At 40.3% G+C, this 27,892-nt stretch overlaps 1 protein-coding gene across 8 annotated transcripts in view; it reads left to right on the plus strand.

Moving 5' to 3' along the window:
- Positions 1 to 27,892, plus strand: part of csmd3b (CUB and Sushi multiple domains 3b) — a 380,853-nt gene that overhangs the window by 346,554 nt on the left and 6,407 nt on the right. For 5 of the 8 annotated variants that reach the window (XM_040020932.1, XM_040020934.1, XM_040020936.1 and 2 more), the window contains 14 exons: positions 138 to 332; positions 1,149 to 1,322; positions 4,552 to 4,725; positions 10,738 to 10,923; positions 11,701 to 11,886; positions 12,195 to 12,368; positions 16,380 to 16,562; positions 16,711 to 16,887; positions 18,540 to 18,719; positions 21,113 to 21,286; positions 21,452 to 21,625; positions 25,660 to 25,733; positions 26,681 to 26,792; positions 26,889 to 27,068. In XM_040020932.1, the coding sequence (XP_039876866.1) occupies positions 138 to 332; positions 1,149 to 1,322; positions 4,552 to 4,725; positions 10,738 to 10,923; positions 11,701 to 11,886; positions 12,195 to 12,368; positions 16,380 to 16,562; positions 16,711 to 16,887; positions 18,540 to 18,719; positions 21,113 to 21,286; positions 21,452 to 21,625; positions 25,660 to 25,733; positions 26,681 to 26,792; positions 26,889 to 27,068 (2,343 nt within the window). The remainder of the gene's footprint in view (positions 1 to 137; positions 333 to 1,148; positions 1,323 to 4,551; positions 4,726 to 10,737; positions 10,924 to 11,700; positions 11,887 to 12,194; positions 12,369 to 16,379; positions 16,563 to 16,710; positions 16,888 to 18,539; positions 18,720 to 21,112; positions 21,287 to 21,451; positions 21,626 to 25,659; positions 25,734 to 26,680; positions 26,793 to 26,888; positions 27,069 to 27,892) is intronic. The other 3 variants (XM_040020933.1, XM_040020935.1, XM_040020940.1) reach the window with 1 other exon arrangement.

Genomic DNA, 27,892 nt, shown 5'->3' on the forward strand with positions numbered 1-27,892 from the left:
CAACAAAATGAATGCCAAATCTGAGTATCATCACAAATGTAAGCATATATGAATATAGCAAACCGACAGAAAATCTGTGTTCTTCATTCAGATTTCATGATGGTTTATTTTCCTCTTCATACTGTCTGACTCTGCAGTGGTAGTATGTCCCAGCATCGGGTCGTTCTCTCTAGAGCATGGCCGCTGGAGGATTGTCAATGGGTCACACTACGAATACAAGACACGTATTGTGTTCACCTGTGATCCGGGATACTACAGGCTAGGCCCCGCCCACATCGAGTGCTTATCCAACGGAGTTTGGAGCTGGAGGAATGAAAGGCCGCACTGTCAGGGTAAGCGACAAAGATAATCAAGGAGGGAAGAAATTTCACAAACTGACCTGTAGCAATGGGTCTGAAAACACCTGAATTCAAACAAGAAGAGGTATGAACCCAGTACTTTATTAGTCTATATTGGCAGCCTCAAAGCACCGCCTTTGTGAACAGTCTGGATAACAGACTGAGGTAAAGCAAGGAAAAATAGACCAGAAAGTTAATGTAACATACAAATAAATGTCATTTTGTAAGTTTAAAGTGGAATCTATGACAACAGCAGCTAGCTTTGTGATAGAAAGTTAGTAAAGGCCAAAACTCGAGTGACACTTTTGCAGCTTGTTTTGACGATTTTGTTCAAAATTTCTGCCAAGAACAGAGCTGTTTTACAAAGTTTAAATGGATTTAAAATATATTTTAATGTCTTATTTCTACTAATGTGATGACGGTTATTTACAAAGAAAACTCGTATGCTTTGAATTTGTTATCTAACTCAGAAGAGTCACAGTGACATTTCTAAACTGAATATGATCTATTATTTCTTCTGTGGGGATTCTGTGACATTTTGAGTCAATGTCATTTTCCTTTAAAGAATTCTGTGACATTCTGAGATTTGCTATTATTTTCCTTGCCAGGCCTTTCGATGTGTGAGGACGAAAAGGAAAAAAAAAAGAGAGAAAAACACTATTGGCACCAAATTTACCTGATAAACAGCTTGCCAGCATTGGTAGCATTTCTCACTGAAGCCAATGAGCTCTAGCAGCTACACAAATTAACTTGGTGCTAAACTGGTGCACAACTGCTTTTAAATTGCTTGTGCCTGACCGTGTGTTTCAGTTATCTCCTGCGGTGAGCTGCCATCCCCACCCAATGGAAAGAAGATTGGTACTCAGACAACATTCGGTGCTACAGCCATTTTTACCTGCGATGCTGGCTTCATGCTGGTGGGGTCAGCTGTCAGAGAGTGCCTGTCATCTGGGCTTTGGAGTGGAACTGAAACACGATGTTTAGGTATGTACCAACAGCTCCAGGAGTGTGCTGAAAGATATACTATAATATAAATTATAGTACAGGGTGGGCCATTTATATGGATACACTGTAATAACATGGGAATGGTTGGTGATATTAAAGTCCTGTTTGTGGCACATTAGCATATGTGAGGGGGCAAACTCCTCCAGATGGGTGGTGACCGTGGTGGCCATTTAGAAGTCGGCCATCTTGGATACAACTTTTGTTTTTCCAATAGGAAGAGGACCATGTGACACATCAAACTTATTGGTAATGTCACAAGAAAAACGATGGTATGCTTGGTTTCAACGTAACTTTATTCTTTCATGAGTTATTTACAAGTTTCTGACCACTTATAAAATGTGTTCAATGTCCTGCCTATTGTGTTGGATTGTCAATGCAACCCTCTTCTCACACTCTTCACACACTGATAGCAACACTGCAGGAGAAATGCCAGCACAGACATCCAGTATCCGTAGTTTCAGGTGCTGCACAAAAACTCAGGGAATGTGCCAGCTTCAGTGCATAAAGAGGGAAACACATCATCATGTAGCAATTTCAAATATCCAGTGGCCTTGAGGTTTCCATTGATGAAGAATGGACCCACTATTGTTGTACCCCATATACCACACCAAACCATCACTTTTGTTTTGTTGGGTTAGTGTCAGACCAATAGCGGTGGTTTTGTTTGTTAACTTCACCATTCACATAAAAGTTTGGCTCATCACTGAACAAAATCTTCTGTGTGAACTGAGGGCCCTGTTCCAATTTTTGTTTTGCCCATTCTGCAAATTCTGTGCACCGATCTGGGTCATCCTCGTTGAGATGCTGCAGTAGCTGGAGTTTGTAAGGGTGCAATTTGTGAGTAGCTAATATCCGCCGAAGGGATGTTCGACTAATGCCACTCCCCAGTGACATGCGGCGAGTGCTACGCTGTGGGCTCTTGCTGAATGAAGCTAGGACAGCCACTGATGTTTCTTCATTAGTGACAGTTTTCTTGCGTCCACATTTTGGCAAATCCAACACTGAACCAGTTTCACGAAACTTAGCAAGCAGTTTGCTGACTGTAGCATGGGAGATGGGTGGTCTCGTAGGGTGTCTTGCATTGAAATCTGCTGCAATGACCCGGTTACTGCGTTCACCAGATATCAACACGATTTCGATCCGCTTCTCACGTGTTAACCTCTTCGACATATCAATGGCTGTGAACAAAGAGAAACTTGTAAATAACTCATGAAAGAATAAAGTTACGTTGAAACCAAGCACGCCATTCTTTTTCTTGTGCGATTACCAATAAGTTTGATGTGTCACATGGCCCTCTTCCTAATTTAGAAAAACAAAAGTTGTATCCAAGATGGCCGACTTCTAAATGGCCACCATGGTCACCACCCATCTGGAGGAGTTTGCCCCCTCACATATACTAATGTGCCACAAACAGGACTTTAGTATCACCAACCATTCCCATGTTATTACAGTGTATTCATATAAATGGCCCACCCTGTATATCTAGACACTAATATTCAGCCTTGGGCTTACAGAATACACTACATACATACTCGCACACACAATGAAGCACCTCCAGTACAGACGGAGCCGCAAAGATGTGATTTTTCGAGTCAATCTAATGAGAGCAGGTATCGACTGTAGGTATGTGCCTTCCTCCTCATGTGTGGCTGCACAGCTGCTTCTCTCTGACCTGGTCCATACACAGGCAAAACTATCAGGAGCAAGCTGCTGCTGTGCACTCACTATGAATTCATTTTGAATTTTCTCTTTTTATATAATCCAGAGAAAAAAAGCCAACCCCGCAGCTTTCTTCTGTCAGCGTGCCAGCCAGAGGTAACAGATGTTACCACACGATGTTGTCACTTCTTCGTGAAACCTCAGTAGAGGCAGCGCTTCCCAGAATACTTCACAGGCTGAGGGGGGATATGAGATGCAATTTATAAAGGAATGGTTCAATGAAACTTAACCTAAACTGATGAGGAGGCATGATTCTGTCAAGAAATAAATAAACCAAGTCCTGAAAAGTGCTATAAACAGCATTTTCCTTCAATGACTTTTCTTATTAGCCTTGATTTGCCTTCACTGTGCATATTTTGCAAATTAAAAATGCACAACTGTAGTTATTTATGCCATTTTTAGTAGTTAAGGCTAAAAAGCAAAAAATGTGAACTTTATTTCCTTCCCATAATCCCCCCCCCCCCCCCCCCCCCCCCCACCACCACCACCACCAAAAAAACCCCACATTTAAGCTGCTTTCTTTTTTAGGTGTGTTGTTGTGTGATACATTACTTGAAATGAAATGATTTCTGTCTGCTCTAACTTTGTAATTTTGTTTGTAAATTTAAACTGATTTCCTATTTGCCAACACACAGTTTTCAGCAACATAGTCAGGAAAGTAAAACGTGTAACCCGCTTGAATAGTGCCCTTTAACCTCTATAATCTACACCTCAAACAGAATTTGAAATGGCAAGTTATTATCAGGCAGCCCGTTCATTTCTCTTCTGTTCCACTTCCCTGGGTGCGTTTAAATCGTTGGCATTTGCTGACACCAGGGACACGGTGCAGGTTTTATCTACTGTAAAGAACAAAATCAATACTCAATTCAAAATCCCTGAGAGCAGAAAATACACATTCTGTTTTAACTTTGTGAAACGCCTTTTAAAGCATTTTGGGGTAGCTCCGTGCATCAATCAGACCTCTGTGAATGAATCTGATCAAGGAGAAGAGAGGGCCCCACACGCCGCTTGTTAAGTTTTTACCAAGTTTGATTGTTTAAAAGCACAAAGATGCCTTCATTTGAACACTGAAAGTGTTAGAAAGGGCAGTAATACAGTTGTGAAAATGTTGAAGTGGGAACAGAGCAGCTGAGCCTTGATCATAGCGCAGAAACTGATCCAATTTGCTGTGTTTGCTTAGAATCACACAATGAAACTGATTCGGTGTGCAAGCCCTTAAGCCAAGCTGTTATATAACCCCAAGAGACATTTTATGGATGAAATAAAACGGGTATATTAAATTTTTAACTATCTGAATATCTGCCGAACAGCCACCCACTATAGCACCTGCTCACAACAACAATAAGTAAATACAATGCAATAAAAGACAAAAGACACATTTGTGGAAACGTTGACAACCAGGAATCAAATTTTAGATACTAAAAGTGCAAATGAATGAAGTTGTTTTAGTGTGTTCAGTCTGACCCCTCCCACAATCTCTCTCTTGCAGCTGGTCACTGTGGAATCCCAGAAGGCATTGTGAACGGCCAGGTTATCGGGGAAAACTTTGGTTACCGTGATACGGTCGTTTATCAGTGTCTCCCTGGGTTCCGACTAATAGGCTCATCAGTCCGTATCTGTCTCCAAGACAACCAGTGGTCTGGACAGCTACCCATCTGCATACGTAAGAAAACACATGAGCTCACGCTCACCTCTGAAAAAGATTCTGACACGTATTTGTCACACATACACCAAGGTAACCACTAATGTCTATAGTGGTTGCCGTGGTTATTACTTTAACTCCTTATAAAACCCTTTTTTTCTAACACTGAGACATGATCAGGAAAATTATGACGAATTTGGCTGTTTGCTACTACAGATAACAAAAAAAAATGAAGTCAAATAGAGGCAATTTGGAGGAAGGGTTTGATAAAGAGCTCAGCAGTTCATTTAAATTTTGGATGTTTTGCTTGCCTGTGGAGTTGAAGAATCAATATCATACATCTTAGAAATCACTTTGGAGGCATACCAATGAAAAAGGCCTCATGTTTGACAAATTAAGATCTTCTATGTGAGACAACATTTGTAAGGTGTTGCAGTAGAACGCCAAAGCAAAACATGCAAATTGTCTTGGTAAATGTGATGAATGATCTATCTGTTTCTAGATTATGATTGATATTTCTCTTGGGTCATCAGTGCAACTGACGAATTTTGATGTCATACCTTAGCGATTCTGTGAAACTGACTGGAAAAGACTGGTTTTAAGAAGTCAGGCAAGGTAGTCCAAAAGGGAAGCAAACACAGGATTTTTATGGGGATGTGTCCCATGTGAAAGTAAAAACTACTGATGACATAATTTTATATCATGATGATCTCCTTTTCATTATTATAATTGTACCTACTGTACCCTGGAGAGGTTTCCAGTCCAGACAACCATTTGCACTCAGATTCACACCTATCTTAACCCCACTGCTTGTACCTACGCAGACATTGGGAGAACATACATTTCCACACAGAAAGACCCTGACCACATGGTGTATTCAGACTCAGGACTCTCTTGTTGTGAGGCAACAGTGCTAACAGCCAGATCACCATGTGGAATTTTATACTCAGACGACTCAGAGTAAGTGGAATTTGGTCGAATCAGACTTTTCCTTTTTTTGAAATATAGTTTGAGATCTTTTTCTTTGTTTTCAGATGAAACACAATTACCTCAAATTTAAGCTCTTTAAATTTGCCCTTAAAGTAGCAGAGCAGAAACGTAGCGACATGGCTACGTATGGCTATATTGTTTTCGGCATTAAGTGAAGCCTTAATGCTGAAAACAACTGTAGGTTTTGTTCAGTGGGAAAGATGAAGAAGAACATTATGCACAGGATTAAACTCACTTTTGTCCTAACTATCAGAGAGTCTTTTTCTATAAAGCTTCAGATCCTAAAAAAAGATAAAAGGAACATTTTTTAATCAGCATATAGAATGAAGTCAGTAAAACTTCAGGGATATTGATCTGGTCAGTTAAGTAGCAGAGGGGCTTGTTAACAATGAGACAACCCCCAAAACAGGAATAGTTTTACAGGTGGAGGCCACTGAATGGTGTGGATGTCGCTGACCAAACAGTTAGAAACAGACTTCATAAGGGTGGTCTGAGAGAATGATGTCCTCTAGTGGGCCCTGTGCTCAAGGCCCGGCACCATGGAGCCCAGTTAGCAGTTACCCCTGGCACGCTGTGCTTTTCACAGATGAGAGCAGGTTCACCCTGAGCATATATGACAGACATGAGAGGGTTTGGAGAAGCCCTCGAGAACATTATGCTATTTGGTTGTGGGTCAGTTATGGGGAGGCATGTCTATGAAAGGATGCACAGACCTTTATCTTTCCTGACTGCCAGGTATCGGGTATAAGTGTCGGGATGAAATCCTCAGACCCACTGTGCTGGTAGAGTGCGTCTCAGGCTCCTCCTGGTGCACGACAATGCATGTCCTCTTGAACTATGTGAGCAGTTCCTGGAGGATGTTTGCCTTACTTAAATTCAACACAACATCTCTGGGACATTATGTTTCAGTCCATCCGAAGGTGCCAGGTTGTACCTCAGACTGTCCAGGAGCTCAGTGGTGCCCCGCTGCTGATGTCGGGGGAAATCCCCCAGGACACCTTCCATCATCTCATTAGGAGGCCCAACATTGTCGGGCAAGCCTTCAAGCACTTGGGCCCCATACAAACCACTGGGTTTGTAGTGTAGGTGCTTTAATGAACTTCACATCATTTTTTGACTTAAAATTTTTGGGGTGTCTTTAAATTCAGCCCCCCCTCGTAGGTTGATAATTTTCATTTCTTTCAAACAAGGTGGCATCCTTTTCCCCCCCAGATATTACCCAGTCTATATCAGTATAGATATCCAGCATTATTTTTTTCCCATTGAGATTTGATGTGTTTTCTAAGTGTTCTTTTAATTTATCTGAGCAGTATATTTGTCAGCTTAAGAAACTGTACTGTAGTTTCAAACAGTAGATGCATGTTTGAGTTAAAGATGGCGTAAAAGCAAAATGAATATTTCAGTAATCATGACCAGCAGTGGCATTACCTCTAACACTGTGTATGAATGCACCACCAACGTCTCCAGTAGTAGTGTGGATAAGCCAATCTAGTTTTTGTCAGTAAGATCAAATTTTAAAAAGAAATATAGATATTTGGGACTTTTTTTTAATTTTTATTTTTTACTACAGCCAGTACATAAATATTGTTTGAGAGCTATCCTCATTCGAAGTATTCACAGAGTAGACTTGAGTAACTGTGGCTTCTCACCAGAAATCTTATCGGGCCAGAGGGTTAAAAATGCTAGTATGCCTTAAATGAGATAAGTAGTTGGGTTTAAGAATAAAACAGAGTGGCCTAACTTGCCCAGGCTACTGTGAAAATCTAAAATTGGTTACTTGCTGTGAGCATAGTGAAGGTTTTTAGGCATCACACAGGGCACATTTGAGGTGGTGATGATGAAGCCAATTAAGGGCACCTTTTCCTGAAAGAGGCAGCCCATTTGTTCCCTAAATTAAGACAGTCTTTACAAAACAGAGGTGGTGTCACAGTGCTGATGATTCGAGAGTAGACGGAGCATTTGTTTTTCATTATTACTCATAAAACAACAAACAATGTACAAAATAGGGCCTTTATTATATGCTTTTCTTTGCGTTCATCTGTGTCTATGTGGTCCAGATAGTGTCTGTATCATTCTGCATATCTCGGAGTGCTATGCTGTTTTTATTGAGGTTATTCATGCAGGAGTTATTGAGGGAAATCATTTTACAGCCAAATTATACTGTAATTATGGAGATGAGAGGCTCTTGTTTAGAGACACAAAAACAGAATGGTAATGAGACTATGGTGTGTGTGTGTGTGTGTGTGTAGCTGCAGGGCATGCTGATGGTGTCAGATAAATTTGTATCTTAGGCATGCAAACAAACTTCTGATTCTTCCTGATCAAGTGCTTTGCCTCCTGCCTCTCTCGTCTACTCTTGTCTTCATTATTTCTGCTCTGCTCTCCTCTCCTCACCTTAGCTGTTCTTTCTCCCTGTTGTCTTCTCATCTTTTAGTGTCCTCTTACTCTCTGTTCCCTGACTTTCTCCTTCACCGTGTTTTACCACCAACTCCTTTTCTTTTACATTGGTTAGACTCCTCTCCTCTCCAAATAATTTAAAGGTTTGTAGTTTGCGAGGTAGATAAGAGAGTGACTGGCAGTAACACTAAAGTGCCTGTTTACGCAAACATCACATGAACGCCGAGAAGGCTCAGTGGATGAAACAAGAAGAACAATTATGATGCATGATTGCAAACAGTGCACACTCAGTTCTGACACAGAAGATGGTGAGACCTAATATCTCCAAAATAATGACCCTAAATTAGGATCCCAGCTTTGCCTTCTCAGTCATCTGACATTTTCATAAATATTTATGAATGACTGTAGGAAAGGCATACATATTTGGCCCAAATCTGCACTTGATGTGGTTTTCGAGCCAGAAATACAAATCTTCTGATCTTCATGTCTGGTTTAGATTATATCTTTCTGTAGCTTTGATGTCTAAAAGTACATTTTACATGATTGGATTTTTGCAATTTAGTAAGAGAATGACACACAAGTGGTACAAAATGGTTTTGCAGTATAAAGTTATGTATGTGAATGACATTAGTGGGTAAGCTACAATTGGGATGTATTGTATAAGCTACAAGTGCAGAGGTCTTGAGCCACTCCTCATATCTCCTAGGCGCCAGAGTTTCTTTCAGCTTTTTAAGTGGTCTAGAGCAAAAGTGCTCCGGGCTTTGTGAAAGTCTTTCAAAGTTTCTCTTTTTCAGTTTCTCATTTTCAGTCCTGTCATTATGTCTGATGATTTTTGGATGACAGTTGGTGATTTTGGGCAGGTGGGGTGGGGTAGCTGTTTGTTAAAAGGAGAAGAAAGAAATTTTAAACTTTTGTTTAAATCGTCATCAGTATTTATGGAGTAGGTCAGGAAAATCACAGCAGTATCTACGGCTATCTGTAAACCATGGTTGAGGCTATATCATGGTTTGCTGCTGTATTTTATTCAGTGATGTTTGAGAACTTGTCAAAACTGATGTAATTATGAACAATGAAAAACAAATTTTGATCCACCACCCAGTATCATATGAAAAGAGTCTGTTAGCAACAGCTTCAATTTTCAGAAGGGCAATGATCTCATTCTGAAAAAGTGATGAAAGTTTGCCTAAGAGAGTCTAAGGAGCTTGGAAAGAAAAGCATCTGGACTTCTTTAAGTTTCCTTGAAGACTTGTCATCTCTCATCCGAGAAGCTTTTTCAGTTCTAAGAGCAACTGGTGGAGAGTCCCAGATTTTAAGCCCTATGGGAGTGTCCCCGAGAGTGTCACGGACTCCCTATTGATCCTCTACCTAATCACACGAGCCAAGGTGTGAAAACGGGTGTGGGTCATAATCAGCCAAGGTTTCGGGTGAACCCATTGTGAAACCTAGCCCCACCCTACCATGTGATGTACTGAGGTCAAATGGCCCAGGATTGGGATTGGGAGTCACTGCACCTAGTGCTTCGATTACCACTGGGACCACTGGTGCCTTCACTCGCCACATCTTCTCGAGCTCTTCTCTGAGCCTTTGGTACTTCTCCAGCTTTTGGTGTTCCTACTTACTGATGTTGCTGTCATTCAGTATCACTACGTCTGTCACTACGGCCGTCTTCCTCTGCCTTTCCATCACTACAAAGTCTGGTTGGTTAGCCATCACCAGTTTATCTGGCTGTATCTGGAAGTCCCACAGGAAATTAGCTCAGTCACCCTAGGGGGGCATCTCCCATTTTGACTTAAGGACTTCCAGGCCATACTCAGCACAGATGTTGCTATAAACTATGCCGGCTGCTTGGTTATGGTGTTCCATGTATGCCCTGCCTGCTAGCATCTTGCACCCTGCTGTTATGTGCAAGATTGTCTCAGGGGCGTCTTTACACAGCCTGCACCTGGGGTCTTACCTGGTGTCGTAGACCCAAGCCTCTATGGATCTTGAACTTACAGCATGTTCCTGTGCTGCCATGATTAGTGCCTCTGTGCTGTCTTTCAGTTCAGCTTTGTCTAAACTGGTGTAATTTCTAGATGTCAGCCACTTCCTCTATCTGCCTGTGGTACATACCATGCAGGGCCTGTCCTTCCATGATGGTTCTTCTCCTTCCTCCTCTTTCTTGGGTTTCTGCTGCTTGAGCTATTCACTAAGCATACAGTCGGTTGTGGCCATCTTGCTGATGTCCGTCATCTCATTGTGGACAGTGGCTCTGACACTAACTAGTCCTCGGCCTCCTTCTTTTCTCACAGCATACAATGACTCAATTAACAAGATGAAAAATTAACAAAACAGTCATCGGTGGTACTGGCACAGCTGTAAGTACACTAAATGTGGCTTATCAAGAGTGAAGACAGTCCCAAGCAAATGCACTGATTACTTCTGTTCAATAATTGCTTGCTACAAACTAAATATTTCAACTATTTTAGTAAATAACACCAAATCATAGATCTCAGCATATGTTTTTTTTAAGGATTTAATTATCTCATTGAAAAAAACCTATCATGGGATTACACATCAACATGAAAAACAACAGAATGGTGTCACTCTGTAGAAACAAATCTGCGTGCAAATAAATGTGTTCTTGTCTTACACTTTTTCCCTTAGCGATCAGCTGCGGCCATCCAGGAAGCCCCATATATGGCCGCACGGTGGGAAACGGCTTCAATCTCAACGATGTGGTCAGCTTTGTTTGTAATCGGGGTTATGAAATGGAGGGGCCTGCACGTGCTCAGTGCCAGGCTAACCGCCAATGGAGCCACCCACCCCCAACGTGTAAAGGTGGGGAGAAAAGTTAAGTGTATTCACCCCTAACCTTATTTATCCCCAACCTTTAATACCACCTTAGTCTCTTTCTTTATTTACAGTTAGTGCCTTCTCCAGTAGCAACCATCCTCATTTACCCCCATCATTTGTATCCACCTCAACTCTACCTCTAACTTTGTTCAGCTTAATCTCCTCTATTATTACCATCGTAACAGAAAACTTAAATTTCTTGATAAAAATACATCTTTTTTCCCTTAATTTCGATGAAGTTTCGAGGTAGATTTAGAGCTCAACATATGTCTAACCTGTTCATGGCTCCAGTCTCAAGAATAAAAACTTTTTTTTCAGTAAGCTATGAATCTCATACCCTGATTGTCCAAATAACAGTCAGAGCAACTCAAATTGCTTCACTCGCACGAGTTTGTACACAAGCTACCGGCCTTCTGCCCAGTTTACAGAATGAAGTGCCAATGAATTGGGTAAAATTAAAATGCAGCACATTGATAACAAGCCATAACCCTGCTTGAGTTCTGGATCCATTACAGACAAACCTGCCTGACCACCCTCTCATCCCTTAGCATCTACTGCATTAACCCTCCTAAACTCCACGTCTGATATTTTGTTCCTTCTTCACCATGTCCTCCTTGGTCTGCCTTATACTACTCTGCAAAACCGCTTTCCAAATAGGGAAAATGAAGAGGGGGAAGAGAGATTGCCCTCTCTGGTTCATGCCAAATAACACATGCTTTTCTGTCTCTGTGTCTGTTTGTGCTTGTGTGTCTCTGCGTGTGTCCCTGTGTATAGTGGTCAACTGCTCTGATCCAGGTATCCCAGCCAACTCAATCCGGCAGAGCAAAATAGAGCATGGCAACTTTACCTTTGGCACAGTGGTTTTCTATGACTGCAATCCTGGGTATTACCTGTTTGGATCACCTGTACTGACCTGTCAACCTACTGGACAATGGGACAAACCGCTACCTGAATGCATAGGTTAGTATCGTTCTCTCTTCCTCACAATCTTTGGAAAGACAGTATTTTAGCAAGACTGGGTTTGGAATTTATTGAAATGATTCTTGCATTTTTTTTTCATTTTGTTGCTTTTTATATGTTACTCTTAAGATTCCCTTAAAGCCTAGCAAGCAGTGTCATGTCAGCTTTTTAATCCTTAATCCTTGCATATATTTTTAATCTGTCCTTAGTTCTTGACAGAAGTAGCTGCACCTCCTCTCACAGAGCTTTGCTGAGTCAAAACGAGCCATCCATTGTTTTCTTCATTTCTCTCCTCTGTGGCTCTCTAGTCGTAGACTGTGGTCATCCCGGCTCTCCCCCAAACGGTGTGCTGAGCGGAGATAAGTTTACATTTGGTTCAACGGTTCGGTATTCTTGTCTGGGCGGAAGACAGCTGAAAGGAGAATCATCCCGGACTTGTCAGCTCAATGGGATGTGGAGTGCCCCCATGCCATTCTGCTCTGGTAACCATTTTAACCTCTGTTGAATACACAGACTTTAACGTCCACCCTATCAGAAAGACGAATATATAGATAGCAGTTGTAGATGAAAATTGAAACGTCTAAACATGCAGACTGAAGTGCGGAGAGCTTCATGCTTTTATATCCAGCAGACACTTTCCTGAACCTTTCAGTCAGGGATAATGGAAGGGATGGGTGAACATATGGAAGGAAGGCTTGGCACTAGAAAAGAGAGTATATCAGTATCTGTCTGTTAAAAGGGCTCCGGAGATTAACTTTACCCCACACTTACAGTCACCTCAGTCGTGGACTCTTAACCATGTGCATTTCTCTTCTGGTCAACTAACCATGAGCGGGTTTCAATGTGTTTCAGAAATGTTTAACCTGCTTTTATGAGGGATTCTATGATATGATCAATACAGTGTAGTAAAGCAAGTAGGTTCTTAAAGTACATGTTCAAATACTGAAATATTTCAGCTTATTTGTAGTTTTGCATTTTCTCAAGTATTAGCTGTGTTTCCTTTTCTACAGTGAGTGGATTTTATTACAATGTTGTGGAGTGTAGCTGCAACACTCATTGTTCTGTAAAGTGCTTTACACAAGCTTTCAGTTTCTGCTGTATTTGCTGTATATGCATATCTCACTACTCACTGGGCTAGACCGTCTCTCCAGACAGAAAGCCTCCTTACCTTCCCTCATGTGTAAACAAACCATCTAAGTTATGTGACACTCAGTTGGCCTGCTGGGGGCATGATTGTGGCTCTCCAGACTGAGAGGCTCCCAGCTGCCGCTTATATAACAAACGGAGTGAAAATGCATTCCAGACGAGTTGACTAAGAATACATTGTTATTTACAGCAATTGCCCAGGGAGACTTGGGGGGTGAGGCAGGGTAATAGTTTAAGAAGCAGTGATTCGTGTTTTCACCTGGCAGGTCCATACCAAAGATCTGCAGACATGAGAGTTCAGTCCAACAGCAGCACAGCTTGTTCTGTTATTCTGCCTGATGATAGCTGATGAGATAACGCATATATGAAGTGATGCTGTTTGTGATATTTGATGATATTTTCAGGCTGTGAGCATAGAGCTACTTGAGACTTGGCTCTCAAAGATCTTAGATTTGCAAATTCAATTCACAAGCCGACCTTGCCACTTATCTTGAATATTTATTTATTAGGCCTATGAAATGAAAGACCTTGGCTTTTGCCATGCTGAAAATAACAAGTTGTTATGCCATAGTTTCTAACAAAAGTATTCAAACAGCCTATGGTATTCTAATAATCAGCATGCCAGGGAGAGTTTCAGCCTGTTTGGAATTTATTTATTAACAGTTCAGAGTTGGCTGAATTTGTATAATTGAACATGGCTTGGGTTTCATAACTGAGCCAAAGTTGTCTACCATCTGCAGAAGCTTTAAGCAATACCTGAACATCTTAGGATTTTTACACTTATGTCCTGTCATGCTGAGAGCTACAGGAGATTTTTTAAACCACTCACAGGTTTGTCCATTAAAAATGAAGCTATAACTGGGAAGGCTGGTGAAACAGCTTTTCTCCCTTTAAAGGTTAAACAAGCCTCTAACCTCCAAAACCTAAAAAACTCAGTTATGAATATGCCCTCTACTGTTTGCTTGATCCGAAGAAAAACCTCAAGTAAAAGAAAGGTGTGATTTCACAGGACACTGAGTGTGCCACTTCAGTAGGTCACAAATAGTCACTTTTCCTCTTAAATCCTTTTTCACATTGAACAAATGAAATGCTGTATTAATTCCTTTTTCAAAGCGTTGGATGGATTTCATTACATTTGGCCAGAGCCAGGCCAATGTTTATCCTGTGTATCCAGAGTCCTAATGCTAAGGTATTAGCTAAAAGCTGTAAAGAAGAGTGCAAAGCAAAAAAATGCATTTTCCAAAATGTTGAGCTATTCCTTAATCTGTGCTTACTGGAAAACTAAGTACCTTCATCCATCTATCCAACAATTCATCCATCCAGCTTCTGCCAGTTATGCAGGGCCAGGTCACAGGGGACCAGGCCTCCCTCTCCGTAGGCAACTCCTCCAGGGGAACACCTAGGATTCCCAAACTAGCCAAGAGTAATAATCTATCCACCGTGTCCTGAGTCTAACCCTGAGCATTCCTCCCAGTAGGACAATATCTCACCCAAGAGTCAGATGAACGAACCACACTCTTTGATGTGGAGGAATAGCAGCTCTACTCCGAGTCCCCCCAGAACGACTGAACCTTTCACCCTATATCTAAACGCTTCTTTTGCCCAATTGTATCCGCAGTCTCATTCTTTTGCTCACTATCCAGAGCTTGGTACGATAGGTCAGGGAGGGGATGTAGATTGACTGGTAAACCACAACTGACCAGTATAGCATCCACATGACTGCACATGTGGCCCGTTTCAATCTCCTGCTTCCCTGACTTGTGAACAAGACCTTGAGTGTGCAAGCAACCATTTTTCCAGCTGTGAACCGTGGTCTCAGACTTCGAGGTGCTAGTTCTCCAGCTGCTTTACACTTACCTGCGAACCCTTCCAATGTGACCTACCATCTGATGAAGCCAAGAGAACCACAACATCTGCAACAGCAGAGATGAGATCTCCAGGCTACCAAATGGAAGCCTTCAACTGCTTGGCTCCACCTGGAAATTCTCTTCTTAACCCTTTAAAGCAGGGGTGGGGAACTCCAGACCTCAAGGGCCGTTGTCCTGCATGTTTTAGATATCACCCTGTGTCAACATACCTGAATCAAATGATTAGTTCATTACCAGGCCTCTGGAGACCTTCAAGACATGTTGAGGAGGTAATTTATCCATTTAAATCAGATGTGTTGGATCAAAGACACATCTAAAACCTGCAGGAGGCCTGGAGTTGCCTACCCCGGGTTTAAAGGGTAAATTAGGTTAGAGTTTAAAGGGTTAAAGATTATAAAAAGATGAATTTTATTTAAATCTTTTTTGGTTTCATTTGTTCAGGTTAGTAGGGTAAGTTTATATAGATGTGTAAGAGCATCTACATATGCTCTTTCCCTCCTGTTTTTACATTCTTACCTGCTATTTTTTCAAGTTTCTGAGGCAAATAAGAGAGACTTATTGAGTAGAATATTATTTATTTACATCTGAGAAACCGAGTTTAAAATCCTAAGGCATTACAAAAGATGTTATATCATTAAATGTTGTGTCTCTGCTACGTGTAAGCTCAATTTAGCAGCAAGCCTCTAGATATTTGTACTATAATACAAACAGAGCCAATGTGAATTGAGGTTATTTTTTTCAGAAGTATGAGTCAAAAACACAAAAACGCAAGCAGATACTTGTACACTTTGAATTAATTGTCAACAATAAATGTGAATGGAGGCAACAAATTGAAAACATAATTAGCAATCCAAATCTAACAAACATGAATCAAGTTATGATATTATTCACACTCACACATAATCCGGTGCAATTTTTAGACCGTTAACAAAATAGGCAGTACTGATCTGAAATGTTTGAGCAGAAATATATTAGTCCAGGCCTTGGTATTTGTGTGATGATGTGAGCTTTTTTGTGTGTGAAAGTGTGTGTTCCCAGGAGTGTGCTCTGCTTGTCAGACACAATTTGCTGACCAGGCAGCTCTAGAAGGACAGAGCTAGGATCTCTCGCACACACTCACAAAAACAAACACATGCACCGCTGCCTATTTACTCATCAGCACACATGCACACACATGCATATGCACAATCTGTATGCACCCCGTTGATATTTAGAAGCAGCCATTAGATATTTCTTTTAAAATCCTTTGTCCGGTTTGCAGTTTTGTTTTCCTCACCCTACAAATAATGAACCAAAGTTGTTTATTTCTCCATTTCTTTGCTTTGATAAGTTGGAGTCATTTTTGAAACACAGCTCATTATACAGACAGTGTGTACTGACTCAAGGATTAGCATCTTTAAGTGTAATCCTTAATTCGGTACAAACCAGTAAGAAACCTGTGAGGGACCTAAGTCTGTATCCTTTTTTGTTTCCATGTAGGTGACACTACTGGTTCGTGTGGGGACCCTGGCATTCCCTCTCATGGTTCAAGAGAACAAACCGATTTCAGGATCCGTTCTAAGGTCTACTTTTCCTGCTCAGAGGGATATGAACTTATAGGTTCTTCAGAGAGGATGTGTTTCCCGAACGGGACCTGGTCGGGCACGCAACCCTTTTGTAAACGTACGGGGATATTTCTAATTGATTTAAATCTATCCTGAAATGGTATCTTGTCAATTATTCAATGATTATGAACCCACACGTGTTTCAGTGTTTCCACTGTCTTAGAGGTGACACTTGCTGAGGTCTTTTCCATTTCTCTGTCCTGCAGCTGTTCAGTGTGGTAACCCTGGCACTCCCAGTAACGGCAAAGTATTTCGTTTGGATGGAACAACATTTTCTCACTCTGTCATCTACTCGTGCATGGATGGCTATCTGCTCACTGGTCCCACCACCAGGCAGTGTCAAGCCAATGGTACCTGGTCAGGCACACAGCCCAACTGTACCAGTAAGTTATCTGCTTTGATTTGACTAATAGGCTGATACATATATAAGTACTGTCTAGTACATTTGTTGGTGTATTTTCAGTATTTTGTCCATGCAATCATGAGGTGACTTTGAAGAGTTTTTAACTGTATGCAATAATTACACTCTATATATGTAATTGGTGTATTAAATCTCTTGCAATACCATGAAAGTTTGCAACCAATAAATATCACCAAATTCTGGGTGTGAGATTAGAAAGCACAGGCGACGCTGTTTTACGTCCTCTTTTAAATTATGATGCCACAGTATAGGAGTAAAGAAATAAGCCTCAAATCTTTATATTTTTACTGCAGACAACAGAGTGACTTATATAACCTTGATCGTCGTTTACTTGAGTTAATTTGCTTATTGAATCTGTGGGAAAAGTCTCCAAGCGTAAATAGCCATAAAACGTAACCTTCTGTTACCATATGAGATATAAGCAAAGTCATAGTTGAGCAAGTGGAATTTACTTAACAGATAAGTTGTTTTTTTTAAGTTTATTTGAATAATTTGTCTTATTTCAATTAAATACTGTGTACTCCAAAAAATGCTTTGGAGGTTTACTTTAAAAAGTTATGTCAAGTGGTTCCACCCAACGGTGGTAAGTAACGTCTAAGAAATTGACTGTTTTACTCTAAAATGTTGAAGATTCAACAAAAAGCCACTGAGTTAATTTGCCAAAGGAAAGACAGTATTTTGCTGAAATGTAAAAAATGACTCAAAAAATAGTAAAAAACAATAATGTATTAAAAGAAAATGCCTCTAACATATATCTATATACTGTGTCCAAAAGTACTTCTTGATAATGGGACATCACAGAGAATTCCCAGGTTATATTAATGCTTTCCAGTATCCAGATATGCAGTAGCATGAAAAAAAAGCTTAAATCAGAAATGCTATAAATTCTTCGATATCAGTTCCCAGATTGAAAAAGTATATAAGAATACCTGATTTAAAGGAAATGGCTTTTACAGTAGACTACTCCACATCTATTAACAGGCATGACACTATCTGGGGTGGGTTTAGAAGCATTTAAGCTGCCTATTAGACTATGAAGGACAGTGCCTAAAAAGTACAGTCTGGGGAATCCTAATGCTCCTTAAAAGAGTCCCAGGACAACCTCAGCCATTTTTAATATCACTGTTGTTTCATTCATGAGAAGTGAAACCCACACAGAAATGTGATGAGATCACACAGTCTGATCAGGAATTTGCTATCGACTGCAAACTCACCACTTTCAAGAGAAGAAGCTTTATTGGAGATAATTACTTAATGTTTTCCCTCTACTCTAATATAGCAGTTTTAAAACTAAGATTCCTGAGGCATCATTTTCTGATATTTTCATCTAGATTTAATCTGATCTGTACTTTAGGGCCTGAATATTTTTCACACTTCACCTTCTTTGCACCCTAACTTACCTTTCCTCTTTCTTTATCTGTTAGTTTATTACATCTGTCACCTTTGGTGTCCTCTTTCTTTCACTTTTTATTATTAAATTACCTGTATGGATAGAGTCTAGATTAATGAATAGAAACAAAATTAAATTTACCTTGTGCCATAGTATGACCTATAAAGTAATTTTGATCTCTATCTCATGTTGTCCACTCTAACCCCACTTATCCGTCTCCATAGTGATAAACTGTGGCGACCCTGGCGTGCCAGCTAATGGGCTTCGCTATGGAGAAGACTTCACCATTGGTCAGAATGTTTCATTCCAGTGCCAACCGGGATATAGAATGGAGGAGGATGGGTCGCCTATGAGGATGTGCACCCAAAATGGGACTTGGAATGGAAATATGCCACTATGTACAGGTAAATTATACATTCAAACTCTTAACTCTGTTCAACCCTTAAACAGTACTTATACTGCTATTACACAGTAGCAAAACAGACCCTTTAAATTGCTCTGTTCCACTTCAGATACTCCCATTACTAAACATCCTATTAGCTCTGTTCTGGCAAACAAAAACACACATGCAGAACCTAATAATATCAATACATAAAGCTAGCTCGCTAGCTAGCATTGGCATTGCCATAAAGGCTAAAGTATATAAAAATTGTTTGGTGGTCCCTTTATTTGTGCTTTGCAGTAATGTTGTAGGTAGTTGCAGTGCTCTGCATATAACTATAAACCTTAGAGTGAACACACTGATGCAGTTAAATACATCTTTATGTTGTTTTTATTATTTTATTCTTATTTAAATCCAACAGATTTGTTCATCATTATACGACAAATGTTTGTTTAATAGCAGTGGACAGATGCAAAAGTTGTGCTTTACTGTATACCCGCTGTTAGATCTATTTTACTGTCAAACAAAGCTGTAGTTAAACTTAGATAAGTTCCACTCATCAAGTCGTAGTGAAGCTGTAAAAAGTTTTACGCAAAGCAGAAACAGGGATGTTTGCAGTGCAGCACCATATACTAATTTCATGCTAGTGACTGGCAGCAGCCACTTGCCAACCAGTCACAGAATAGACTTACATACAGATTACCAGAGATGGGCAGTAACGTGTTACTTGTACTTGTTTTCAAGTAACGAGTAAAGTAAGGGATTACTATTGCAAAAACGGTAATTAGATTACCGTTACTTTCCCGTAGGAACGCTGCGTTACTGCGTTACTAAAACCGTGATTTTTTTTGCGAGAATGTCTCACGACAGTGACGTAAGCGAGTGCGACGTTCGTGACATCAGCTGTGTGCAGATCAACAATGGATCATATATCGATTGTGGGAGCGAGTATGAGCGTGCAGCGTTTAAAGGGTGGAAGTACTGACCTTACTTTGAGTTTGATTCCATAAAAAGTGACAAAAACATTAGTGTCCGTTGTGCGTGGGAAGAAAACTTCTTTTTACAGCGAAAAAAACCCCCTAAACAAGCACCGAGTGCGCAACGACGTGATGGGAAATTTACAGAGAAACTCGCGGATTCTTCAACTGACCGCGGCACACCTGCACCAGGGTAAACCTCCGCCTACCCCAGTCCTGCTTTACAGGTGAAAATAGAGCAAAAGGACCGCAGAGTCTTTGACTTTATTTATTTTCTGCTGTGTTTTACTTGCATCTATTTGAAAGACTGAGTGTAAACACAAAAAATATTTTATTTTATGTGCTGGAATGTGCAGAAAATAGGTTTAAATGTTAAACTAATTTATTCAAGTCAGAGAATGTTGCATATAATTAAATTTTTGCTTGATGCATAAAGTTAAAAGATTAAAACTAATAAAACAAGTTAAAAAAAAGAGACTTTTCCATTTGATTACATTTTGTATGATGGATTATGCAGAAAAAGTAGAATTGGGCTGAAAGATCTATCGCTTTATCACCTATTCAGGTTGTAAATCGTGTTTTTAAAAAGTAACTAAGTAATTAATTACTTTTGAAAATAAGTAATCAGTAAAGTAACGGGATTACTTTTTTGGGGAAGTAATCAGTAATTAGTTACTGATTACTTTTTTCAAGTAACTTGACCAACACTGCAGATTACAGTGTAGCAAACAGTGGTTATCAGACAATCACTCACCAGTACTCAACAGTATGACTGTTTTATCATTTGTTGATAGTACCATAGACCTGTGGTCAGGCTTGGATGAATAGGGATTTAAACAGAGTGTTTCATGAACAAAGCTATTTTGGGGCATTTGTAGAAGATTGTGTTTTTTTGTATGCCATAAAACAATCAAACAATATTGCTATAGAGAGGAGGTTCTGCTACAGAAAAATCCTACATGTACACTTACTGTGGTGCAAGTGCTTTAAGTGAGCTCCAAGTACACCTTAAACTATGTCTAACCCCAGTTTTCTCTGTATTGACAGCAGATTCTGCTAAGTTTGTAGTTAATGCCTCTAGGAAAAGAAATAACAAATGCAAGCAGTCACATCACTGTCACCTCTAATACAGCTGTTAATGTACACAAGTCTCACATGATACATTTAAACTGAATTGAATGTAAGCAGTTACTGGATGTAACTGGAAGTCTGGGAAGTCCAAGATAAAAAGATTTTTATGTTCACTTTTTACTGAAACTATAAACTTATTTTTAAATCAGTAGTTAATCGACTACTAAAACCTTAAGTCTTATTTTCTCACGTGATTTTACAGTGCAGTCATGTAAACTAAAAAAGAGCATCAACTGCAGCTGTTCTAAACACAACACTTTTCCCGCTTCACTCTCTTTCCTAACCCTTCCCCCTCTTTTTCCCCCAGCTGTGACCTGCTTGGCTCCACCTGCCATCAGTAATGGGGTACTGCAGGGCAGTGACTTTGAATGGGGCAGCAGCGTGAGCTATAGTTGTTCACCTGGATATGAGCTCTCATTTCCAGCTGTTCTGACCTGTGTCGCCAATGGCACCTGGAGCGGCATGCTCCCGCAGTGCTTACGTAAGCATCACATTGAACTTTGGTTGTAAGGACACATCAATTACACCCATCACAAATGGAGCAAAATCTACTTTTGTCCTTGAACTTCCATAAAATTGAGCACATTCACCATTTCTAGCACCACAATTGAAATGGGACTTTGTGTGTTTGTCTCCGTGTTTGCAGCCAAATTTTGTGGTGACCCGGGGACTCCAGTAGGTGGTTTCAGAGAGGGACGAAGTTTCATCTATCAATCAGAAGTGTCCTTCAGCTGTGCTCCGCCTCTCATACTGGTCGGCACAGCAACTAGACTTTGTGAAAGCGATGGCACCTGGAGTGGAACGCAGCCGCGCTGTATCGGTAATCCATTCGTATTCACTTGACAACCATACAAAACATTCAGCTCATTGAAAAATGGTAATTAGGAAGACATTAGCTCATGAGAAGACGTGGTGCTCTGAACTTTTCTACACATCACTCGGCAGAGCTGTAGAAGGCCCGTTCAGTCTTTAACCTCCCAGCTTCCTCATACAGAGTCTGTGTGACATCCAATTGTGTGCACATGAGAAGAGAGCATTTGATAGATTTCGCAGCGAGAGAGCGGCCATCATCTGTGCTACCTCCTCCTGCTCTAACAAGGCGGCTCTCTAGCCAAAAACAAACAGTATTTTCAGTAGTGAGAAGTCAGCGACATGTTTAACTCCTTTTCTGAGCTACATGTGGCAAAGAGTGGCTTCAGGCAATGTCCTGACCTGACATTTCCTGGAATCCATCTGCTCTTGTTAATTATTTTAGTTTAGAGAAATTTATAGGCCTGCTAAACTTCATGCACTTGGCTGATATGTGAACTCTATAACAGGGTGTTAAATATTTACTTTTATGCTCCTTTGATTTTCCATAATAATGTGATCACTCAGTTTTAATTGCCATAAGGTAGCAAAATGACTTTAGGTCTTGGTTAGAACTGGCTGTTGTTGGATTATAGCCTCTAATTGGCACAATTTTGCTTTTAAATAAAGATCAACCTTATGAATGAGTAAGTAAACAGGGAGGCTAGGAAAGCCACTTCTGCTTTAAGGTTTTAATATTTAAACTGAAACTTGGTCTCTATCGAAAAGGCCTACAGAGAGATGCAATGCTGAGACCCATAGAATGCTCTACACTGTGTTTCTTAATAAATGTACAAGTTCATAAAAAAATCACCAGTGTTACTGTGCCAACTAAGTCTTCAACATGTTTAAAATACAATACCAAGGCCTATAACCTCTGCCAGAAGTTTATATAAGATTTTACTGATTGCTTTTTAACAGTTCCTGACTTCATCATCAATCATTTATCCCCACATGAGCTGGAGCACAGCCTAGCATCCCCAGGCAGGGGTGTCTTACCCACTTCAAAGTCAGGGTTAAAATTAAAAGGCGGTGTTGGTTTAGCCAACAGAGCTTCCAAACTTCTGAGTGAGATTTCTCAAGAGGTCACTCTAGTAAAATGCATATCGTCTTTTTAAATAACATATCAAAGTGTAATATTACAGACTTGTTTATAATGTGGCCCCTTTGCGATACACACGTTTCCTTTTTGATTAATAATAATCATTAATATAATGACTTGATGTTACTTTTTTCATTTGCTGGCTATTCTAGTGTTCGTCTGATAGCCCCCTGCCTAATGATCATGACAGTTAATGACCCAAAATTATGAACCTGACAGCCTCATTTTTGTTTACTCATGAGTATGCTGTGCCGAGCAACTGCTGTTCTTTAAAAGTTAGTGTTACATCAACTTATTGGAATAGCAATGAATAGTGACTCATTTGAGACAATCTTAATAAATGGAAGGGCAAGAGTACCTGAAAGGAGAACTTGGATATAAGTGAAAATATTGTTCCTTCCAGCGGACTCTCTCCCAAAGGCCATTTGCAAGCATACCATGCAAACATATTGCCATATGTTTTCTCTGTTGGACTGTAACAATGAAAACTCATTTATATTACAAAACTACAGCACTGTGCAAAAGTCTCGAGCCACCTCTCATTTCTTTATATTTTCCTGGAAATGGGTGCAGTGTTTTATTGAAATATTTACAAGAATACAAGGAAGTAAAGTTTATGTGTCAAAACAGAGATTGAACAGTACTGATAAGCTTGAAAGTCAATATTAGCCTTGACCACCTTTTTATTCTTCAACACAACCTGACCTCTCTTAGGCAAGCTTCCTTGTTATTTCTTTAAATAGTCTTCAGGAATAGTTTTCCAGGCTTCTTGAAGGACATTCAAAGCTCTTTTTTGGATGTTGGCTGCCTTCTGTTCCAGGACAGACCATCCACTTTCTTCTACAGACATTGTAGACAATCACTATATAAGACCTGTTTTCCACTCATACATCAGCCTTGAGTGTCACCCTTCCACTGAGACCATTCGTGATGAGGCTTCAGTGAACAGTAGATGGATCAGCTGAAGGTGCTCTTCAGTTCCGCTCAGGTCTTGGCTGTATTTCTTTTTGTATTTCATAAGGACATAACTTGCAGACGTTGTTCATCTGCTGTAGATTTTTTCCTCAAAAGAAAAAAAAAAGTTTCCTCAAACTTTTTAGGAGCACTCTGCACACCGTGGAGTGTCCCGAGCTTTTGGCTAATAGCTCTTTGGGAATTAGTTTGTTTGTGCAAAAACACTGTTTTATTCCTGTCAAATTGTGTTATCTTTTAAATTTTTCATAGATTCAACCAAAGAAAGTGAAACAAATTATGTGTGTTTTGCGATCGGCCGATCATAACAAAGAGCCTAAAGACACAAGTGGTTCTTTAGTTTTTTGTTACATGTAGACACAGCACTGGTTTATCCCATTGAGTTAAGAGTCTTTTTATGCTATAACTATCCTTGGGTCAGTGTTAAGGGAGTTTAAGTGAGTGACTTCCTTATGCTTTAAAAATTATAAGAAAGTTTTGCTCTGTGGAAGAAAAATCTAAAAGTGAGGGGTGGCTTGAGACTTTTGCACAGTATTGTATGCTGTGTGTATTATACTAGACATAAAGTCAACTTTAAAAATATATGATGTAATACTGTATACTGCATATATTGAATATCGAATTCCTTGTCTCTGAGATCTGATTGCTAGTGGTCAAAGTTCAATTAGCAACGTATTAGATAAAATTCAGAATTTAAAAGTAGGGCTATAAAACCTGTTTTGGAACTTACAGCAAAAGTGCTTGCTCAGAAGTTGAGTTAACACCAGCACATGCTGTAACTTACAGTATTTAGTAAAAGCCTTCAAGAAGCAGACATCCACATCCAACTTCAAACAAACGGCTGCTATCCGGGGATTAAGAAGAAAATGAGAAGGGATATTCGGCACACTTTACAAATGGTCCCTGTGAGTCAATTTACCAGCCCATGCAATGTTTAGAGCAACACTTGGCGTGTCTGATTCAGAGCAGGTGCATGGTAATGAATTTTAATAAATGAGAGCTATTGTAAATGCGAGCAAAGACCTTTTTTTTTCTTACTTTGCAGCACTCAATAAGGGATACAGCCACTACTTTTACAGCTGCTCAAATGGGAAACAGACTATCTGAAAACAACGGGCTGCCTTTAAATTGTTACCCCACCTGATATAAAGACTTCATCTATAACTGCTGGAATAAGAACTAGTTTCAGTTTGCTGCTGCTGCCGCTGAATGGAGATCTTTCTGTTCTGTATCATAATTGCTTTTGTAGACTGAGACTGTTAAACACACTCAACCACAAAGTGACTCTCGGTGTGTTTTTATGGGCAAAGTGATCTGAAGTGTGTGTGTGTTTTGGTTGATTTATTAGTTTGTGATGTTAGTGTCTGATGTGTATTACTATGTGACTGAAACAGAATGAGTTTTGACCTAAAGCAGCCTGCTCTTTAAATAAGACAGATGAGGGAAGAAGCGGTTGGCAAACGGAGGTCTGGTGACATGGAAAGACAGAAAAAGAGGGGAAAAGAGCAGTTATACAGCGAGGTAGAAGAAGACAACAGTGAAAGAGAGGAAGAGGGCAGACAGATAGGTACAGGAAGTGAGGGAAGGAGAGAGAGAGAGGTGGAGAGTGAATCTGTCATTTCAGAAGCTGTATTGAATTGAGCTCTGCGTCAGGATGTGCTCTACATGCTGATGACCCTTCCACATGCGCACACACAAACTCACATACGTACACACACACACACACACACACACACAGAGTGGGCCCTGCTTCGTTTTCTGACAAAGTGCTACTGCCCCCTGCTGTCGTGATGGCATATATAATCCACTGTTACCATGACAACAAAAGGGAGGAAAGGGAACTTGAGAGGGGATGTATAACGCTGCTGCTAATTTGTCTTTCTCCTAGATTTTGTGTGTAATTACTTCCACTCGTGTGCTGATCTTTTCAGAACCAACCAAAACTAGCTGCGATAACCCGGGAACACCACGCTACGGCTCCTTGAATCGGACCTATGGTTTCAAGGTAAATCTGCACTCTCAGACTAGTGCCGTGTCTTTCTACCCAAGAAGTGAACCCAGTAACTAATAGCAGCTGTTGCAAATGAAAGAGAGAGGAAAGAACGAAAGGCAGTAGAGGGAGTCAAGAAAGAAAATAAAATGTTAAGACATTCCAATGCAGCGCTTTAAGATTCTTATCCACCGTGCAATGCCATCAGGGAAGCATCTTGTCAGTCCTAAACCACTTGCAGTATGGTAATGACTCCAGAAATACAGCCAGAGTCATAAAGAAGCATATTCAGTGACAACAGGAGCAAGGAGTCCTGCAACAGATGATTTGCCACCCACAGAGTGCTGATCTCAAACAGTGTGGGATGCTTCTGAAACTACTTGAATTCCCAAACCCAAGGACTATAGGAAATCCTTCAAGATTCTTGGAGAACAACCTGCTTACCTATTACCAAATAATTATAGTCATTTCAACCAAATAACTAATAATTCACTGTTAATTTGTTATTTGGCAGGAAGAAAGCAAGTAAGATATTTTATAAGGATTGCTACCTGCTATCGCACAGGAGGGAAAATATCTAATGGCTGATAAATATTACAGCTTTGCCAGGTAGCAAACTTCATTATATGTTTGACTTTTGATTTGTGTCAAATTAAGTCTTGATGAACGGGGAATGCAAGTTGATTTCATACTTCTAATATTTTAAGGAATACAATGGATGCTTGTGCATTTGCATTGACATGCCGCAACCACAACTAAACTTCTATTTTAATGTACTTCATATTAAAATACTGGTCTTTATCCACACGAATTCACCTGTTGAAATACGAGTAGCATTTATCCTAGCAGTACAACACTATGATGCTCCTCTGAAGATATTCAGACTCCTCTTTACCAATCAGATCTGTTACAATGTCTTTAATGGCTTCTGTGTGCACTTCTGTCTGTGTCCTTATGCCTAGGTTGGGAGTGTGGTGTCATTTCAGTGCCAGCCTGGTCATTTGATTCAGGGATCTTCCTCCAGAACCTGTCAGCCTGATCTAACATGGAGTGGGATGCAACCCGAGTGCATACGTACGAAACACACTGTTTCAATTTGTCAGCCGCTCACCCTTTCATCCCTTCAGACTCTCACTGAAGTGTAACAATGTATCTGTCTAAACCCCGCAGCCCACGCTTGCAAGCAGCCGGAGAGCCCACTCCATGTGGACGTGGTAGGGATGGATCTTCCTGGGTTTGGCTACACCTTGGTGTACAGCTGTCAGCATGGCTACTTCCTGGCGGGGGGTTCTGAACACAGGGTCTGCAAGAGTGACAGCACTTGGACTGGAAAGATGCCGATATGTCGGGGTAAGTACTTCTGTCCTGCTACAGTCATTTCCATTGTTCACATTTCCTTTAAGTGTATCTTTTTTTGATTATCTTATCTGGAGCATTTTAGCTTAAGTGACCAGATAGCAGTGTTTGAGCATGTTTAGCTCAAGGAGACTTTGTCACTTCACACACAGGGACAGACAAGCCATCTGGAGTAGGGGGAGATTTCCTGTTGGGTTGATCAGCCTTTGGATTGGTGGTGAGCCTGGTAGTTCAAAGGCAAAACAGATCAAAAATGTCCCATGGTGTTTTGTCCCTTTGCTAGATTTACCAGGCAGGACCATAAAGGTGAAGTCATGCATTAATCCTGCTTTATCAAGCTTAAACTACAACCTTGTGAGCCATCGCAGAAGAAATGAAAGAATTGCAACATAACCATCCCGTACTGTACATAGTTAATACTGTAAAATATCAATATCAATAACAATCCACTGCCTAGCAAACAATGCTACAATTATCTCTTCGTATTGTCTCACAAATTATGAAAAATGATGGAAACACTGAACATTTGAGCCAAAAAGTTTAAAGTGCACTCTTCAAATCTCACAAAAAGGTCAATTTGGTAGGTGCTTTGATCATATAGAAGAAATCAGCATCATCCCTGCTATAAATATGTAGTTGGCACTCTTTAAAATCTTTTACTTGGTATCGACACATGCTCACACACTGTCTTTTCTGAAACCTTCCACCACGGCTACCACCCAGCTGCCCTGGAGTAGTCTTCAAAATTGGAGCACTTCTTAATCCAATTTAAGGTTCTCGGACAAATAACCTGTTCCTGGCTTGCATGTATTTGTTGC

The sequence above is a fragment of the Simochromis diagramma genome, unplaced genomic scaffold, assembly GCF_900408965.1.
Source record: "Simochromis diagramma unplaced genomic scaffold, fSimDia1.1 OVJJ01000753.1, whole genome shotgun sequence".
NCBI classification, from domain to species: domain Eukaryota; kingdom Metazoa; phylum Chordata; class Actinopteri; order Cichliformes; family Cichlidae; genus Simochromis; species Simochromis diagramma.